General features: G+C 45.8%; 1 protein-coding gene across 1 annotated transcript in view; it reads right to left on the bottom strand.

Annotated features, from left to right (window-relative positions):
• Positions 1-18,874, bottom strand: part of Gna13 (G protein subunit alpha 13) — a 38,028-nt gene extending 19,154 nt beyond the window's left edge. The window contains exons 1-2 of the mRNA XM_051158950.1: positions 18,482-18,874; positions 15,583-15,809 (exon numbers count right to left, since the gene is read on the bottom strand). Of these exons, the coding sequence (XP_051014907.1) occupies positions 15,583-15,809; positions 18,482-18,764 (510 nt within the window). The 5' untranslated portion in view covers positions 18,765-18,874. The remainder of the gene's footprint in view (positions 1-15,582; positions 15,810-18,481) is intronic.
• Positions 18,875-19,673: the final 799 nt, after the last annotated feature.

The raw sequence follows: 19,673 nt of genomic DNA, 5'->3' as shown, positions 1-19,673 counted from the left end.
TGGTGAGAGGGCACAGTGAGTGTGTTGGTTAGGGTTTTGTTTTGTCAACTTGGCACAAGCTAGAGTCTTCTGGGAAGAGGGAGATGTGACTGAGGGACTGCTGTCATCAGACGCCCATAAACAGTGTGTAGAGCAACTGCTGATTAACATAGGATGGCCTCGCCCACTCCCTGGCAGTGCCACAGATGGTCCTGCGCGTTTAAGGGAGCAAGGCAGGAAGGAGCCTTCCTCCATGGCCCTTGTTGCACTCAGCTCCTGCCTCCAGGCTCCCGCACCTTGGCTTCCCTTAATGACAGGCTAACCTGTATGCTAACATAAACCCTTTCTTGCCCCCAGTTGGTTGTGACAAGTGTCTTATCACAGCAATGGAACAGCACATAGGACAGTGGGTAAAAGCACTTGTGCAAAGCCCAACAACTAGAATTCAACCCCTGAGCCCACACAGTAGGACAAATCAACTCCACAAGCTGTCCTCTGACCTCCACACATGTGCCCCTATACATGTGTTGCTTACACCTCCACCCCCTATGCTTCTCTCACACACACATTCTCCCTCCCCCCCCCCCACACACAGTAAAAAAACCAAAAGAGTATTGCCACAACTAGAAGTCTTCAGTAATAAATTGGTTTTTGTTTTTGTTTTTCAGTTTCCTAAAATTAATGACTCAACTTCCGGCAGGCAGGGAGAAAGGGAAGAAAAAAAGGAAACATGCAGCTTTCTGACATATCACCTGCGGTCTCCATTGGGAGCGCTGTCAGAGGCTCCTGACACCCACAGGCCCTAGGAGTGCACACCAGAGGGAAGTCTGCCTCTACGATGATACACTACAAATCCTCAAACACAAAGACTGCACAACAGCAACATTAACTAATAAATTAGAAGCTGGTGACAGGAAAATCCAGATGCCTTTTTCCCAGTTTTATGTTGACTCCGTGTCCCCAGCCTCTCTTGCCAACAGTGAAGTTTACTTAGCCTATTCGTTTCATCCCTGGATCCTATTAGACAGCAAAGCAAGGTGACCAAAATATCTCAAATACTGCCGAACGTGAAAATTAGCTCAAAATATATCTGGTCACATCAGTTCCTGTCTCCAAGTCATGATCTGATTACCTCTATTAGCATGAGAGACAGAAAAGCATGGAATTGAGTGCCAGACATGGGCTATGGAGCTCTACTGCCTTGGGTTTAAATCATGAGGTACCTGCTTTCTCTGAGGTACTTTCTAAGCTAAAACAAAAACAAAAACAAAAAGCAAACAAGAAACCCAACCAACCAACCAACAACCTCTGCACTCCCCTCCACTAGGACTGAGAACTATGAGTAAGGAAAGCCAGCAATTCCTAGGGTCTTGTCTGGGCCCAGAATATGTTCTCTAGGGTAAGTATTCAGTGCATGCTTGATGAAAAAGTGAAGGGCATGGGTACACAGTGACCACAACACCGCCCTCACTTTACTTAGTGGGAAGTGATCACCTATGAAACATACCAGCACGGTCTGGATCCAACCAACCTCAGTCTGAAAATACCAGGAGGAAAGTTTCTATCTGGAGCCAGGGATAGTGGCACACAGAGGGCTGCCTAGGCTACACAGTAAAGCAACAATTCCATCTGCACTGAACACACAGACTCCACACAGACTCTTTTCTTCTTGTCATTAATCCCGAAACAATAACGTACAATAACTACTTAGGCAGCAGCACCACACTGCATGAGACACTACTAGTATGCTAGAGGAAATTTAAAAGCACATGGCAGGTTGTACCTAGGTTATATGCAAATACTACACCATTTTTATAGCAGAGACTGCACATTAAGAGTCTGTTATCCCAGGGGGTTGGTTGCCAGGCCCCTGGGGTAATAAAGGAACAGCTATACAAAATGGGAAACTCGTGTGTATTTATGTAGCATGATAATTATTTTGAGAGCACATGTGCCAATCTGGCCTTGAACTTGCTACAAGACTAAGGATGAGAACTAACCCTCCTGCCTCTACCTCCTAAGTGGTAGGATTACAAGTGTGGTACTACCATGGACCAGTTATGTGGTGCTGGCAATCAACCCCTAGGCGTTGGGCATACTAGGTAAGCACTCCATCACCTACGCTATACTCAACCTCATTTAGCCTACCAACTCATATTTAACTCCTTGAGAGTGCTATTCAAAGACACTGGTTAATACAAACACAATGTGTTGAACTTTAAAAAGGTCTGGAAACCACAACTTGCTAAGCCAGGTGGTTGAAAGTGCTGCAAAAGGGAAATGAGAACAGCCGGCCTGACTTCAAGTGACTCTCCTCCACTTCCTCACCTCTCCCTCCTCAGGCGCTTCCAGTCTGGCCACTCCTCCCTAGTCACCTGCCAGCCAGCACCCGGAGCCTTCCTGTCACCAGCTCCTCACCGACAGACTCACTGCTCTGTCTCAAAGCACTACTCTGAGTTTCTGCAGCATTTCTTCTCTGTAAGAAATATGTTTGGCTTTTTTCAGACATGATCCTGCTATGACAAGCAGTTCTCCTGCCTCAATCTCCCAAATGCTGTGCCAGTACATTCTAGGGCACTTCTCCTTTTCATGGTGATTTCTGCCTGACTTTTCTCAAAAGATGCCTAGGTCCCTTAATACTCCACTATGCCTAGGCGTGGTGGCACACACCTGAAATCCCAGCCCTCGGGGAGGCAGAGGCAGGCAGATCTCTGTGACTTCAAGGCCAGCCTGGTTTACAAAATGAATCCAGGACAGACAGCCAAGGCTACACAGAGAAACCCTGTTTTGACAACCAAAACAAAACAAACCCTCTACCCTGAGCAGCCCTATTTTATACTCTTATACTCTGAAAAATCATATAGACTGCAAACAAAAAGTTCACAAACGCCTCCCCCCAGTCCCAAACTCTGCCCTGGACTCAAACTCTCTGCAGTGTCTCACTCACCTGTAGGCACTGCTGTTTCTGCAGCTCTCCCAGGTTGACAGCTGCACACAGCACAGGCCCCGGAGCAGGCCTCTTCATTCAGCAGCCTGTGTCTTGCCCAAGGTCCTCTGGTGGCTTCCCACTACATTCAGAGTTCCCCCTGCCTCATATGGGCTACAGGTCTGACAGTAACAGCTGTCACCAGACTCCTCCGCCTGGTCAGGCCCTCACATGCTCTGCCCTCACTGACACTCAACATGTTTTCTGATAAGCAGCAAGCTTTCCCAACTTCACACACTGGCTCCTTCTGCCTGGTGAACTCATCCCCTCTCTGCCTGGCGGCCACTTTCTTATTCATGGTGTCTTAAATAAATGTCAACTCCTTGGACCAAATTCTTGGTGTCTTGCTGCTCCCTACTCTTCCTTTGGTGTACCCACAGTATGTACAATTATCTACTGCCTATTCACCATAGGTAACTTCAGTTAACATCTGTGACCAACACAGGTTATTTTTATTTGGTCCTCTACCAGAAAGACCTGCAAAAAAGAAAATACCTGCCTCATTAATGGGTATGCAACAGCATGTAACTGGCACTTGCCTCATCAATGGGTGTGCAAAGGCATGTAACTGGCACCTCCCTCATCAATGGGTGTGCAACGAAATGTGAGTGCATGGACTGCCAGGTGCACCCCACAGAACTGTTAGAAAACCTACACCCTGCTTTTCTGTTACCTAGTGCTTTCCCACTCTCATCATCTTTTTATTTCGACATTAGAGATGGAGAAAAAGCAGATTATAATGAAACTAGACTATTTTTTAAAAGTCATAACCCCATACCTTAATACCTGCACACATGTGTACACACACATCACATAACATCAGACATATAACTCATTGTTTATCTATTCAATAGAACATGACCACCAGCAAGAAACCAACAAGTAAAAACAGACATAAACACATAATCCTATAAAAATTTAATTGCTATAAAACAAAACTTTTATATCAGATTAAGATATCCTATTTTAAGGTCAAAAGTAAAAATATTATACAGTGGGGGAGACCTCGGTTCTCTCAATTGTAATATCAATTTTAAAGCTGGGTGGTGTGCTGGCTAGTTTTATATCAACATGACACAAGCTAAAGTCATCTGAGGGGCAGGAACCTCAACTGAGAAAATTCTTCATAAATGTCTGTAGGGCACTTCCTTAATTACTGACTGATAGGGTAGGGCACTGTCCATTGTGGGTGGGGCCATCCCTAGGCTGGAGGTCCTGGGTCCTGTAATAACACAGGTTGAGCAAGCCACGAGGAAGAAAGCGAGTAAGCAGTACCCCTCCATGGCCTCTGCACCAGCTCCTGCTTGAGCTCTGGTCCTGACTTCCTTCAATGATGAACAGTGGTGTGGAAGTGTAATCTCAACAACCCTTTCCTCCCCAACCAGCTCTTTGGTCATGGTGCTTCACAACAACAGAAACCCTAACTAAGACAGGTGGATTAGGGTGGGTGGGAGGTGGGATACTGCTTCTTGTTTTTGAGACAAAGTCTCACTATCTGTAGTGTAGGTTATCCTAGAATTCCCTACGCAGACCCGGGTGGTTTTGAACCTCGAGATCTGATCCTCCTGCCTCTGCCGCAGTGCTGTGATTAAGGTAGATACCATCATTCACAGTTTTTTTCCTTTTGAAGTGGCCATGTTTATGACATGTCATAATTTTAAAAGAACAACAACCACAACAAACCCCATTGGAAATACCATTTGAAAAAAACAAAAATCATACAAGTGTTACTCTCCTCGTCCTAGAGTTGGAATGCACGCTGCTGGCACTGCAGCAGTTTAACATGACACTCACCAGAGCTAAAGCTGAAGGAAATAAGGAGGTTTACTGCAAACGTGACAAATTAGCAAGAGTTAAAAGCAGCAAATCATCTATGTTGCAAGATTTCTAACTGAATTGGCTATCTCCCATCATCCACTTCAGATCTGTGTATGTGGGTTTGCCTTCAGGGCCTTCTGCACACTAGGCAAATGCACATCTCCAGCCCATTTTTCAACAGTTTGGATTAGGATAACTAGTATTTTACACCTCTGTGAATACATAGAATTTAATTATTTGACTTTACCAAAAATCAGTAAAAACGAATTTGGAAGGCACCACAGCCACGAGCAGCCATTGTCTGAAGTACGCTCACACACGTTTCCTCACTTGTTAGGTCTACTGCAGCAGAGTTAGCTGGGCAAGCACATGCAAGCCACCCCTAGCAACCCGGAAAACGTGGGCAGGGGCTTGTTACTTATAATGTCCACAAATCTTTCTTTTACTTAACAGAGAATGGATAACAAACTACACATCCTGCCGTCTCAGGTTTAAGTAAAAATCACCTGATAAGAGAAGATGACAGGTGACAGACTTGACAGTTTCCACCCTATTTAACACACACAAAATTGAAGCCAGAAAGTGGCAGTGTACACCTTCAATCCCAGCACTTGGGAGGCAGAGGCAGGCTGGTCTCCAAACTTGAGGCAAGCCTGGTCTACAGAGTTCCAGAATAGCCAGGGATACACAGAGAAATCCTCTTTCAAAAAGCCAAAAACAAAATAAAAAACAAACAAATTTTAAGTTGGGAGAGCACACCTGAAAAATTTCAGTTCCTGGAGACAAAGGCAGGAGGATTCTAAATTCAAGGCCATTCAAACTTAATGTCACACGCTGTGACCTGAGCCTGTAACCCAACACTGGGTTGAGACTGAGGTAGGAGGAGAGCTGTGACTCTGAGGCCAACCTGGGCTACACGGTAAGTTCGAGGCCAGTCTGCACTATAGAGTAAGACCCTGTCTTAAAAGGAAATTTAATGAGAGTCTGTCTCAAAATAGAGGAAAAAGCACTCGGGAGGCAGGCACAGTAGCAGAGGGCGGAGGTTTGCACGTTCTTGGCCGGGCAGAGCCAGTCAAACCTTCTCTCAAACAAACGAAAGCCCAAAGAACACTGGGGATGGAGTTCCAGGTAGAGCACTCTGTCTGCTGTGTTCAATCCCTAACATCAGAACAAACACACACACAAGGGCTGGAGAGATGGCTCAGCAGACATGAGCACTGGCTGCTATTCCAGAAGACCCCAGGTTTGCCTCCCAGAAACCCAAGTTGGCTCACAATCATCTGTAACTCCAGTTTCAGATCTAATACCTGTTTCTGGCCTGAGGGCACCAGGCCAGCACATGCTGCATAGACACGCTTAGAGCACAGCCCACCCCCCAGCCCCACCCCATATGAGAGAATAAACAAATAAACATCCAGGGTGGTGGTGCATGTCTATTTCACCATCACTAACGTGGAGGGAGTCAGGATTGTTCAATATCCTTGGATGCAGAGTTCAAGGTCAGCCTGAGCTATACTGCCCTACCTGAAAACAAAAAGAGCAGGAAGGTAGAGATGGAAGAAAGTCACAGAAGAAAATGTGAAGTTACCTGAAGCTGGAAAGACGGCTCAGTGGTAAAAGCACAGGCTGCTCTCCTAGGTGCGGTTCAAGTCCCAGCACCCACATGCCGACCAGCCATCTAGAACTCCTATCCCAAGGACTATGACACCCTATTGTGGCCCCCATGTGCACGGCATGTAGGTGGGCATCAACATATATGCAGACAAGACACTCATATACAGTTTTTTTTTTAAGTTACTCAAAGGCTAGAAAACAGTATGCCAAGATTAAGAAATAAAAGTTCCCTACTCCATGTATTCATGTCAGCTATTTTTTCTTCTTTTTGAAAAAAAAAAAAAAAAAGAGCTCTAACTAAATATAATTGCTCTGGTTCAGAGAACCCAAAGACCTCTAGGGATGTAAAAGCACGATAGGAGTTTGTTTGTTAACACTGCTTTTAAATGCTACAATCAGCATCTGCTTTCTTTTTCTTTTGAGAAAGAGTTTCTCTGTGTAATAGCCCTGGCTGTCCTGGCCTCTCTTTGTAAACCAGGCTGACCTTGAACTCACAGAGATCAGCCTGCCTCTGCCTCCCCAAGTGCTAGGATTACAGGTGTGCACCACTGGCCCTGGCTGTTTTCTTTTTCTTTAGGGAGAACAAATGTAGAATCTTTTTCTTTATCAAGAGAAAGTAGACCCACAATTAAACTTTTTTTTAAAAAAAGTTATTCTTGTACAAAGTGTTAAGTTTGTCCCACAAAAAGCAACAAAAAACATTTTTAACCTGAGTATTGAAAAAAATAAGAATGTAAGGAATTTTTTTTAAACCTTGGAAATGAAGGCTAATTATCCTCTGTAACCTGGGAACTCATGGGACCTCTGCCAAGTCACAGGCAGGGAAAGGGCAGAGCAGGAAAGGGTAGGTCTGTGTGCATATGGAAGGGCCAAAAAGAGGGGACAGAGACAAAGGCAAAGGGAGAGAAAGCTTCCAAAGGGACGGCAAGCAAGGCGCCTGCATCCGTGCCGACTTCCAGCAGCACACAGGGATTCTGAGCCCTTCTCCCAAAACAGCTAGAGCTATATAAAAACAGTCTCCAAACTACATAACTCTGCCTAGAAAGGCCACAGTGAGTCAGTTCCACCAAGTATCTATACAATGCTTTATTATTTAAGTCATTTTTATTTTCAGTGTCAGCTGAGTGTCTGAAATCTAGAGTCTCCAAAACACCAACTGACACAATGCCACAAGTGGAAAACCCCTTGACTAGCATCCTGTAACAAGTCTCAGGCAAGACACAGGCACACGTACAACACTATATAGCTGCCTTCAGGCTATGCACATGAAATGTGTATGAAGTACAGGTGAAGTCCATGGGTAGGCTTGGGTTTCATCCCTTACTATATGTATGCAAAGATGGAAAATCTGAAACCCAAAACATGTCTGATCCCAAGATTTCAGACAAGGGATATTTAACCTGAATTACATTTGATTCTTTAGGACTAATGAATTTATTTTTAAGCTGGGCAGTAGTAGCACACACCTTTGATCCCAGAACTCGGGAGACAAGGCAGGCAGATCTATGTGAGTTCCAGGCCAGCCTGGTCTACAGAGTGAGTTCCGGCCAGAGCTGTTACATAGAGCAACCTGTTTCAGAGAAACAAAAAACAAAAACAAAAACACCAAACAACCCAACAAACCCAAACAAACAAAAAAAGAATTTATCTTTAAAACCACTCACAAGTATGCATCCAACAGCAGTTCACAAGTGCCTATAGCATAAGTTCCAGGGGATCTAATGCCCTTTTCTGATGTCTGTGGGCACCTGTGTGCACATGGTGTATGCAATCTGTACACAGGCACACACATCAATAGTCTTATCTGAAACATCAAGCAAAGTGCTGCTAAAAGGCAACAAGAGACAATGTATGAATGATCACCTCGGAGCTTTTGGATGTGTGGTCCTCTTGGAGATAGCATGGTGTGCCAAGGTAAGTCACACAGTCTACTTTATTCAGAATCCAGGATGGTTATATATTAGCAATCAAGTTCAGAAGAGTAAAAGCAATCAAAGCTCACAGTGTTTCTTTAATAGCTTCTGAGGCACACATGGCATAAAAGGAATATTGATAGCTAGTAACAGCATTGCCAATAATGCCAGGTGTCACCATAAGGTCTTACAGGATCATCCCTGTAGTCCTCACAACAGATAATAGATCCCACAGTCATCCCTATTTTATAGTCATGAAACCAATTCAGAGAGGCTGAGCGCCTTGTCCTAGCTCACACAGAGACTGACAGCCAGGGAAGCCTGGTTGACTAGCCTTCTTGCTCTACTTTTAGCCCACCAGCCAGAAACCGCCTCAAAGTATCACATTAACACCTGTGCTAAAATGTTTCATACTTTGATAGTAGTTCACTTTTTAACTAGTATGAGAAAGAAAAGCATAGACAAAATAAATCAACAGAAATTCTACCCAGGGGATCTATGCCCATTACAGACACAGTAAGGATAAGAAAACTCACCCACTGTACTGACTGAAAATCATGAATTGCGATGGTGTGATAAGCCTGAGCTCCCTGCACTAAGGAGTCTGAGCAAGAGGATTGATCACAAGTTCAAGACCAGCCTGGGGGGTATCACAAAAAACAAACAAAACAATGCATTTTTTTCAGAAGAAGAACAATTAAGTGTGAAAGATTAACTACCTTCCCTAAGCTCTATCATCCACCACAGTTCAGTTCTCAAAACTATTTCCTTTGATGTCTATCAGCCCACCCAAATACTGCTCTGCTCCTGTGGCTAAAACAAATTATTTTGAAAAGAAGCATCTTGTAAAAAAAGATGGGCTTACAATACGGTCAATCAAAAACAAAAGGTATCACGAGGCTAGAGCTAAGAATGAGGTATGTTCAAGCAAGGAAATAAAAGTGTCTGTGAGTACACAGAAATAAGATTTTTAAATTAGGTCATTTCTGACTGAAACACAATTTGTGACAACAAGCAATCTGGGTGCTCGCACACACACAGTATGGCGGGTGGTGCGTCTGCACAAGAAGCATGTCAAAGGGGTCTGTGAAAACAGGCTGACCTGCGAGTCCTCTCTCCAAAACAAAAGCCAGTCTGAAAACAGCCAGGAGACAGGCACTAGTCTGCAGCGATGTTTCCACAAGAGGCAGCACCTCGGATGAGAATTCCTGTCACAGCAAGGAGCCCGCCCTGGGATGAACCATGCACATAGTAGGCGAGCTCAATATCCACGTCATCTAAGAATACGTCTATCCCAGCTGCGAGCTAGTTAGCAGAGTAAAAGGGGAATAAATAGGAACGTTATGAACACTGAGAATATAAAAAAGGATATGTGATTATCACTGCAATGCAAACATTAACAAAGCCTTCCACATCCGCAAAGTGGTGTGCTAGGCCTTAGTACAGGAGTGCTAGCTGCCCGGGAAGAGGGAGTTCAGGACAGCTGAAGATGAGAGGTCCAGGAAGTGATGGGACAGAGCATGCAGAGACACTTTCCGGTCTACTATCACTTACGAGGTCTATGACCTGAACCTGAGCATCGCGGAACCGTGCCCAGGCCTCATCTTTTCTGTGTCTGTGAGCTGAGAGCACCAAGGGTCTCATCACCGTTTGCTGTTAGAAGCCAGGGGATAACATATGCAGCAGTGACCGCCCCAAACACGAAGCTTCTATGCAGGAATTAGAGTCATCTGCACTATCAGTTAACGCTCTAGAAAAACAGCAGACACCCCAACTTGTTTAGGCTCCGGCCTATTTGTAAAAGGGGGAATGGGAACAGTCCATCCAGGAAGTGCTTGGGCTGCTGTTTTCTTTAAAGTGAGCTCATAAGCTTCTGTCCTGGGTTAGGTCCACACAGGAAGTAGAATTCTGAAGCTAAAGCCCAGTTCTCATGATGAGCCAGCTTCCTTGCTCCACAGCTTTCTTATTTAACAAATCTGTTAGCAGCACCAGTTTCTTTCTGGTAACTTTGTTTGCCGTCAAAGATGAGGCAAAAGGCACTGTACTACCCTTTCAAAGCACCCCCTGGGGTTACTGGCTCAGCAGCTCGCTTGCATGCTCCCCCCCCCCCCGCCCCACCCACTCTGTCCTGGGTCTCTAATACAACCCTTGAGCTCCCTATGCAGCTCAGGCTGGTTTCTAATCCAAGATCCTCCTGCCTCAGCCTTTGTGAGTGTTGTTATTAAAACAGGAGAATGAGTGGGGTGGGGGGTGGGGAGGTGGCAGGCGCCTTTAATCCCAGCACTCGGGAGGAATAAGCAGGCGGATTGCTGTGAGTTCGAGGCCAGCATGGTCTACAAAGCGAGTCTAGGATAGTCAAGGCTACACAGAGAAACCCTGTCTCAAAAAACCAAAAAGAAAATAAATACAATAAAGTAAAGTAAAACAGGAGAATGCTTCAATGCCTGGCCTCAATCACCTTTTAAAGCAAACCCAAAGCCAGGCGTGGTGATGCACACCTTTAATCCTAGCACTGAGGAGGCAGAGGCAGGCGGATCACTATGAGTTCGAGGCCAGCCTGGTCTACAAAGCAAGTCTAGGACAGCCAAGGCTACACAGAGAAACTCTGTCTTGAAAAACCAGAAAAGAAAAAAAGTATAAAGCAAACCCAAATTAGTGTTAAAGAATCAACAAAAGCCTCGGATGGTACTCTATTTCCAACATATCCTGTGGTGCAGTTAAAAATATTTTACCAGGCCGGGCATTGTGGTGCACGCCTTTAATCCCAGCACTCAGGAGGCAGAGGCAGGCGGGTCTCTGAGTTGGAGGCCAGCCTGGTCTACAAAGTGAGTCCAGGACAGCCAAGGCTAACACAGAGAGACCCTGTCTGGAAAAACAAAACAAAATATTTTACCAACCACGACACAAGTTCCTAGTTTTATTTAGTTGAGACTCAGCTCCTTTTACAGATCACCCATGAAACAAAATGGTTACTCCGCTACAGAGATTGTAGGAGAATGTGTCTTCACCAGTAACTCTCAGTCAGAGAAGTTAAGCTATCATCCAGCACAAACTGTACCAACTGAGCAAGAAATCCAGGGCCCACTGAAGGGACAAGGAATGATTAACACGGAGAATAGTTTTGGTTTCAAGAGCTGCAAAGGCAGACTGGCCATTACAGGAAGCTGAACTAATGCTGACAAAGTTAAACTGTTTACAGAAACTAGGAAGCTGTCCCCTGTTCCTCCCACTGTCACACACCCTGTCCTGTCCTCTGTGGCCAGGGTTGCTTATACTGCTCAACTGTAACTGTAAATTGAACTAAGAAACTGGCAGGCGGTGACTCCCAGGCATTTGCTAGTCTGAGTGTGTCGCCAGCTGCATCACACCCAGCCAACCTCACCTAGGCAGACAGTCATCTACACTACCAAACGCCCAGCCACTGTCATCTGAGAAGCTTTTCAAAGCAAGATGCCTCACAAGCACAGTGGGAGCCACCAGGGGCAACAGACAAGGTGAAGTGGCTGGAGACTCTGGCTGTACTAGCTTACAACCGGGAAGGCACCTGACATTTGGGCAGCAACGTGATGCTGAGATTTTTCTTTTCCACATAAGCTATTTAGTTTACCCACAACAGAAATTAACCAGAAAAAGAAATGTTTAATGTGAGAATTTTGAGAAATATCATATTAGCATGCGAAAATTACAACTAATACATGAATGTTCTGCTGTAGCATTGCTTTCCTTATCCCTCGTCTGAATAGCAAGAGGCACTCACTCATCCATCTTAAGCAAACTGAAAGATGTGAAAGGATCTCTAAAACTATCAGTAATTTTCCTCGTTTCAGTTTATAGTAGGTTAATATAAGCAACCACTGGTTGACACAAAAACTTTTAAAAACAGATTTTCCATCCATCCATCCATCCATCCATCCATCCATCCATCCATCCATTCAAGAGGAGCCCATACCACAGCTTGACTGTGGATGTTTACAACAATCCGTAACTCCAGCTCTAGTAAATCCAACACCCTGTTCTGACTTTCATGGGCATTAAGCATATATGCAGGCAAAACACATTTTAAAAATTTCTAAGCCAAGTGCAGTGGCGCAAGGGTAATCCCAGCACTAAGGGAGGCAGAGGCAGACAGACCTCTGTGAGTTTGAGGTGAGTTCCAGGATAGCCAAGGCTACACAGAAAAACCCTGTCTAAAAAAAAAAAAAAAAAAAACAACAACAAAATGAAAAAATTGTTCTACAAAATTAATAGAGAAATATATTTAAAATATGATTACCACTGCTCTAAATAAAGGATGATTGAATGAGCACACTTGGCCCAGAAAAACCAAGCAAAAGAACTGTATAAAGAAGCTAGGGAAGTGGAAAATCAGGACACACATGGGAATTAAGAGGTTCTACACTATCAGTTCTACTGCTGAAATCACATGTAAGCTAACTTCACCCACAGCAAGACGTCTGTCTACACACAGAGGAAGCCATCAGGGCTCGCGGAGTACTCATGCTGGTTCAGTAAGGCCACTTCTGGAGTTTAAGAGGAACAAAAAACATAAAAAGAAAGGGAATGAGTTTATCCAACCTTACAGAGGAGAAAAGATGGCACCTGGGTATCTGCTCTATGTGGGCACTGTGTGGACAGTGACTTTAAACAAGCAATGTGCTTTCTTAGTGCCAAACACCACAGCCCATTAAAAATATGCAATAATCAAGTACCCATCATGGGCCAGATCCTACTGACAGTGCTGAAAAGACACTCAGAGTAGCAAAATCCTTGCCTCTGGTTTAAAAGCAGATCTCACTTTACTAGAGGCACAAGAACTCGCCTTTCAGCTGGGCATGGTGGCTCACGCCTATAATCCCAGCACTCGGAAGGCGGAGGCAGGTGGATCGCTGTGAGTTCGAGGCCAACCTGGTCTACAAAGTGGGTCCAGGACAGCCAAGGCTACACAGAGAGACCCTGTCTCAAAAAACCAAAAAAAAAAAAAAAAAAAAAAAAAAAAAAAAAAAAAGAACCTGCCTTTTCCTGTTGATGGTAACATTCTTCTACTGAAACATTAGTTAACTCAAGGCAAGAATACACAGCTCTTCCCCCTGACTGATTTTGTTTATTCTTAAAGTAAAACATACGCATGCCCCTTTCTCAACAATGACACAGACCTTGTTTTGAGACTAAGATGTCCAAGTACAGACTCAAACCCTGTCGGTGGCACCCCAATTTCAACTAGATAGGCTTAGGACAAATAGAGACGTTTCTTTCCCACAAGGAACTATTCAGATACACTGTTGTTCGTTTATTCATTCGGGGCGTACTGACTGCTTACTGTGTAGGTGGCTGTTTTTTCCCTGGCCTTGGGAAGATAAACATTGGAGAAAACCGTGGAAAGTGTGTCTATTGAGAAAATAAACCAAGAAAGATAATAAGCTGCCCTTAAAAGAGAGCAGTAAGAAGGGACGTGTGGAGAGCAAGCAAGTCCACAGAAAACACAAGGACAACAGGGACCAAAGGTCAAAGCTAACCAGAAATCTGGTGACTCAATGAATGGCATTTATCAAGTCAGACTCACAGTTTTCGATATATTGCTGGCAGACACTCAGTTTGAGAATGTGACATGATGCATACATGGATGCACTGTACCAGCCCAGCACACAATGCACAATACAGTAAGGAGCAAAAGGCACAGGTTTGCAAAAGCGGTTTCATAAACCTTTCTTGGGACTTTTCTGGAACTGCCTAGACTGTAATGACTACAGACTGTACCAAGGGAGACTGGCGGCTGTGCGCACTTGTGTAGCCACACCCACGAGGGTCATCTGAACCTTAGTGACATCAAGCAATTGAAGCAGTTTTACTTTAACTGTCACTTTACTTGAATTGAATTAGAGGATAGCACTTCAGAACTGGGCGGTCTCCACACTGCACACGGCTACACGGCTACGGCTGCGGGACCCTCTCTGGTCTTCCGCAAAGAGAACCAAATGCAAACAGTGCTCACAACTACATTACATTAAAAATAATTTGATTAAAAATTCTGTCTCAGGCTGGGCGTGGTGGCGCACGCCTTTAGTCCCAGCACCCGAGAGGCAGAGGCAGGTGGATCGCTGTGAGTTCGAGGCCAGCCTGGTCTACAAAATGACTCTAGGACAACCAAGGCTAGCACAGAGAAAGCCTGTCTCGGGAAAAAAAAAAAAAAAATTCTGTCTCAGTTCTTGTTTTTTTATCTTTGTTTTGTAAATCTGGGCCTTGCTGTGTCACCCAGGCTGGCCTGGGACTTGTGACCTTCTGTTTCTGGCTTTCAAGGAGCTAAGATTACAGGCATAAGCCACCAAGCCCCACTCACACTAGCATCTTTAACCCTGGGTCAGATCCCACCTTCCTGTTCTCTCGTCAACAGTGTAGAACAGCTATGAGGTAGTTTCTAATCTCTAAGATACAGGAGGAAAAACAGATGGAAATTATTTCCCATGTGAAACAACAGCACAAAAATAGTATTTTCTTTCTTATGAAATATTTTAAGGAGTATTTACTGTTGAAGAATTTAGTCTCTCAGCTAGGCACAGGGACTCATGCCTGTAATCCCAGCAGTTAGGAGGCAGAAGAAGGCAGGCCATTCTAAGTTTAAGATCAGCCTGGTCTACACAGCAAGAAAAAAAAAAAAAAAAAAAAAGATCCTAATCGCCCTATCTCAAGCTTGTCTGTGTCATTAGATAAGGGCCTCAAAGGCTAACTGGCACATGTGGACAACCAGACTCACTCACTAGACTCACTCACAAGACAAAGGTCATCGTTTTAGAAGACTATGCTACTATAGTTGTGAGAAAAATATTTTAAAGAGAGAATAAAATTAGAATGGCCTGAGAAAAGTCACTACAACCTTACTTTCTAACCAGTAAAACAGCTTCATTAAATCTATAGAGTTGACCTTATTTTTGAATCGTGCTTAGTAAAAGGCACACAGAGCTACCCATGTATCTGAGGCTACAGTTTTGAACTGAAACATTACACTGTACAAGTCTGTTAGAGTGTGCTAAGCCAGATACTGCTAAATGTCATCAAATAAAAGTACCCTTCAGGGCCAGGGTGGCTCAGCAAGTACGGGTACTTGCCACCAAGCCTGAGGACCTGAGTACTCACATGCTAGCGGAGAACCAACTCCCACAAGTTGTCCTCTGATGTCCAAATATGTGCTGTGGCATGCATGTGCCGACGTGCACATAAATAAAGATGCAAAAATATAAAAATATATAAAAACCCATTTTAGAGAAGTGAATGTCTTACCAGCTGGAATTCCCGCCGCCGATCATAAGCATTCTGTATGCCGCTATCGTCCCATAAGGCTCTGATAGCAGGAAGATACTGCAAAAAAATTCGCGTTTCCACCATCCCCTGGGCAGCCATGGGGGCGCGGGTATCAAAGGCCATCAACTTGTCTCCATGGAGCTGGTTTTTGTTATCTCCCCAGGGAATATGAAGCTTCTCTCGGGCATCTACCAGCACCCTCATACCTTTGTTAAAAAAGAAAAAAAAAGTGTGAGGAAGACCCACTAAGATACCATCGGACGCTTTCACCCCAGTGTTACTCAGTATTGGTGCCTTAATTTTTTTAGCTATTACAGAACCCCCACTTCCAAAATGGAGACCAGAATCAAAACAAAACCTTAAATTTTCTCAGAGGTTTAAGAAACAATTGTTCACAGTCTTAAAATTAGAAGCCTTGGAAAGTATTAATAACAAAATCACTCTTTTGGAAGGACCTTAATATGCTACAATTCATAAAGTCATTTCTCGTGTAGTAGGTAGTCAAAACCGGAGACGGAAAAAATAAATAACGCTGCCTAACCCGAAGCCAGGCTAAAGACAGCCGGTCACACGCTAAGAACGGTTCAGTGTGGTTCTCTACCAACACTGTCTTCTAGGACAAATATCAACTCAAAGCTCCCCCAGACCAAGCTACAAATCAGTGCAGTTACACACTGGCTTTAGAATTACCTAAGGAAATGATATAAAAAATGCAAAATGATGCAGGGCAGTGGTGGCACACCCCTTTAATCCCAGCACTTAGGAGTCAGAGGTAGGCGGATCTTTGTGAGATCGAGGCCAGCCTGGTCTACAAAGTGAGTCTAGGACAGTCAAGGCTACACAGAGAGACCCTGTCTTGGGGGAAAAAAAAAAAAAGGAAAATGATACAAAACAGAGGCTTCAGCTTATACAAGTTAGTTCAAATTCCACACTCCTGTCACTAAGCTGTTACCTCTGTCATTAGGAAGTCATTTCTTTTTTTTTTTTTTCCTTTTCTGTTTTTTTGTTTTGTTTTTTCGAGACTGGGTTTCTCTGTGTAGCCTTGGCTATGCTGGACTTGCTTTGTAGACCATTCTGGCTTCGAACTCACAACGATCCGCCTGCCTCTGCTTCCCAACTGCTGGGAGTAAAGGTGTGCGCCACCACTGCCCAGCCTAGGAAGTCATTTCTTTGGCTAAATGAAGAAGAAGGAAAAAAAACCTGTTTTGCTTTCAGTTGTCTGACCATGCCAATTCAAGAAAATAACATGCCTAGTTAGACTTAAACTTGATCACACAATGATGCTCAAAGTAATTCTTAGGCCCAGTGTGTATCGAAAAACAGGTGGTTTACCTTACTGACAGTGAACACGAGTCTATTCATTAACATAATTCTTTAAGTTCAACTGTATCAGGATACAAAGGTACCTTCAATTAAGGGCTGGCAAGGTACAGTTTACAGCCTTAGAAGAGACTTTAATTAGTTTTGTGCTGAACATTAGGGCAGACTAAATACAACCATCCTTTACAGTTTAACTGCAGCGGTACCAGGCTAAGTAGGAGCCATGGACGGTGAGCTCTTGGCCTAGCCCATCAAAGCCCATCAAAGCCTCCCTCTCTAGTTTCCCCTGACTTGAAATCCTGAAGGAGGCGGAGGGGGGGAGAATAGACATGAAGGAGCTTGCTTATGTATTTCCTGAACAACAATAACAAAAAACCACTGGTTGGGGGGTGGGGGGGAGCAACACAACTCCTTGCAATGACCTACAAACTTAGTTTGCTTCCAATTTCGTAGAAAAAAAATAATAAGGTCAAACATTCAGTGCTGTGCCTCAATTCTGCCGATGCCTTTTATGTATATGACACTGGACAATAAAGAAAAAAAAAAGGTGATCCTTTTAAAGGACAAAATAAAAGCCACCTCCGCAATTTATACAAACACTAAGCAATAAAGACCTTGTGTATTTTTCACTTAGGAACACTATTTCTTTTCTAAAATACTGTCAAACAGGACTTGTAAAGCTCACCGTTCCAACTCCACACATATTCACTGCCTGACTTCTCTACGGTCTCCTATAACCTTTAAGCCAAAGGGTCTTTGTACTTAAACATAAATTCATTTAAACATTAGAAATGATGTCTCGAACTATGAAGAAGAAGAAGAAGAAGAAGAAGAAGAAGAAGAAGAAGAAGAAGAAGAAGAAGAAGAAGAAGAAAGTGTGCAACATGTTGAACTGTGATTATAAACATCCTGTAGCATTGAGGCGACAAAAACCACTCGCACTTATTTTTTTTTTCTAATATACTCTCCTGATGCCAGTTCAGTTAACGCGAGTTTCGTACTCTTGCCTCCAAAAGGCACTAGAGGCTGTCTGTCACTCTATGCCCTTGACAAGAGTCTCAGGGTAAAAAAAAAAAAAGTTTCCTCATTGCGACCGTTCCAGAACTTGCTTAAGAGGTGGCCTAGGAAGTCCAGAGCTGGCAGGGTAACAGACTCGGTTACTAGGGTCACCCACCAGAGACGGGAAGATGAGGGGAGGATTGGGGGTGCAAGACTTGGGCAGCTGATGGGTGGTCCTGCTTGAAGTGCAAGGAGGACACAAGTTGCCCCGCTGCCCCGAGTCACCCTGCCCGCCCCACTTCCCTTTCGGAGGGGGCGAGGCCAGCAACGGAGTGCGGGGCCCGACCGTGACCCTCACCCCGGGTAGCACCGGGGACAGCAGGGCGTCTGGGATCTGAAGGACTAGGGCACAGCGGCACACAGGACTGTGCCCGAGGCGCGCCCACCCGCTCGCCCGCCCGATCCGGTCTCCTCAGACTTGGGACCGGAGGGTGAGGGCGGTGCCCGGCCCGGCTCCCCTGGGGTCCCCGGGTCCCCGAGCCCCGCTGCGCCCCCGCACCTTTGATCACGTTGCTGTAGATGGTGGGGCGGAACTCCTCGCGCGCGCGCTGGTCGAAGTCCTGGCCGTGGATGATCCGCATCTGCTTCAGGAAGGTGGACTTGCCGCTCTCGCCCGCACCCAGCAGCAGGATCTTCACCAGCCGCTTCACGTAGGTCTTCTCCCGCGACAGGCATTTGTCGATCTCCTTGGACTTGCGCTGCTGCTCGGCCTCGCCGTTCGTCAGCACGCAGCCCGGGAAGCACACGGACAGCACGGAGCGCGACGGCAGGAAGTCCGCCATCTTGCCGCCGCCGCCGCCTCGGCGGGCCCCTGCGGCTCCTCCACCTCGTCCTCCGGCAGCGGGAGGCTCCGGCAAGGCGGCTGGAGGGCGGGGAGCGCAGCGGCGGCCCGAGCGCGCCCGGGGAGGGAGGGAACCCGAGAACTGACTCGCCAGGGCGGGCCGCGCCGGCCGGGGGGAGGGTGGGAGGGTGGGAGGGAAGGAGGGCGGGCCCGGGGAGGGGCGGCGGCCCTCTGAGCCCGCGCGCGCGCACGCTGCCCGTCGGACACGCGCACGCAGGCACGCAGCGCTGGAAGGCCGGCGGGAGTCACGCGCTCGCGGAGGAGGCTGAGCCCGGGAGCGCGCGCGGAGAACCGGGGAGAAGAGGGAGAAGGCGGGGGGCGGGGGTGGAAAGCCCGGGGTCACGTGGGCCGGGCCGGACGCGCGCCTGCGGATCCAGAGTTTCTGTTTCCCTTTAATGCAACTGCTTTCCCCGAGCCCAGAGGCGAGTAAGCCCATCCCGACACCATTCTATTAGAGATGCTTCTCTCTACTGTTCCCACTGTCCTTTACTACAGTTACTTGCCCGCCGCCTGCCGTCACCTCCACGCGCCCAATTTTGAGACCATTGCCTGGGACATTACCGCACCGACTAGTGCAAGCCTGCAAAGTTCCCCCCGTGCCTCCTCTTTCTGCTCTTCCTTCGTTACGTTTTGCTTTTTTTTAAAACCCGAGGCAGGATCTCATTCTTCAATTTAAGGCGGTCGTCCTGCCTCAGCCTCCCTCTCAACTGCTAGGATGACAGGCAAGCACTTTACTCCAAGGTCATGCGTTTAATTAGCAGCGACTCCCTGGCTCTGTAACCATCCTGAGTCTAGAAGGATAGATAACTAGATGTCAGGTGTCATTATTGATGACCACCCCTGTCTAGCA

The sequence above is a fragment of the Acomys russatus genome, chromosome 16 (genome assembly GCF_903995435.1).
Source record: "Acomys russatus chromosome 16, mAcoRus1.1, whole genome shotgun sequence".
NCBI lineage: Eukaryota > Metazoa > Chordata > Mammalia > Rodentia > Muridae > Acomys > Acomys russatus.
Note: the sequence above shows the minus strand (reverse complement) of the source record. Positions and strands in the feature narration are given on the sequence as shown.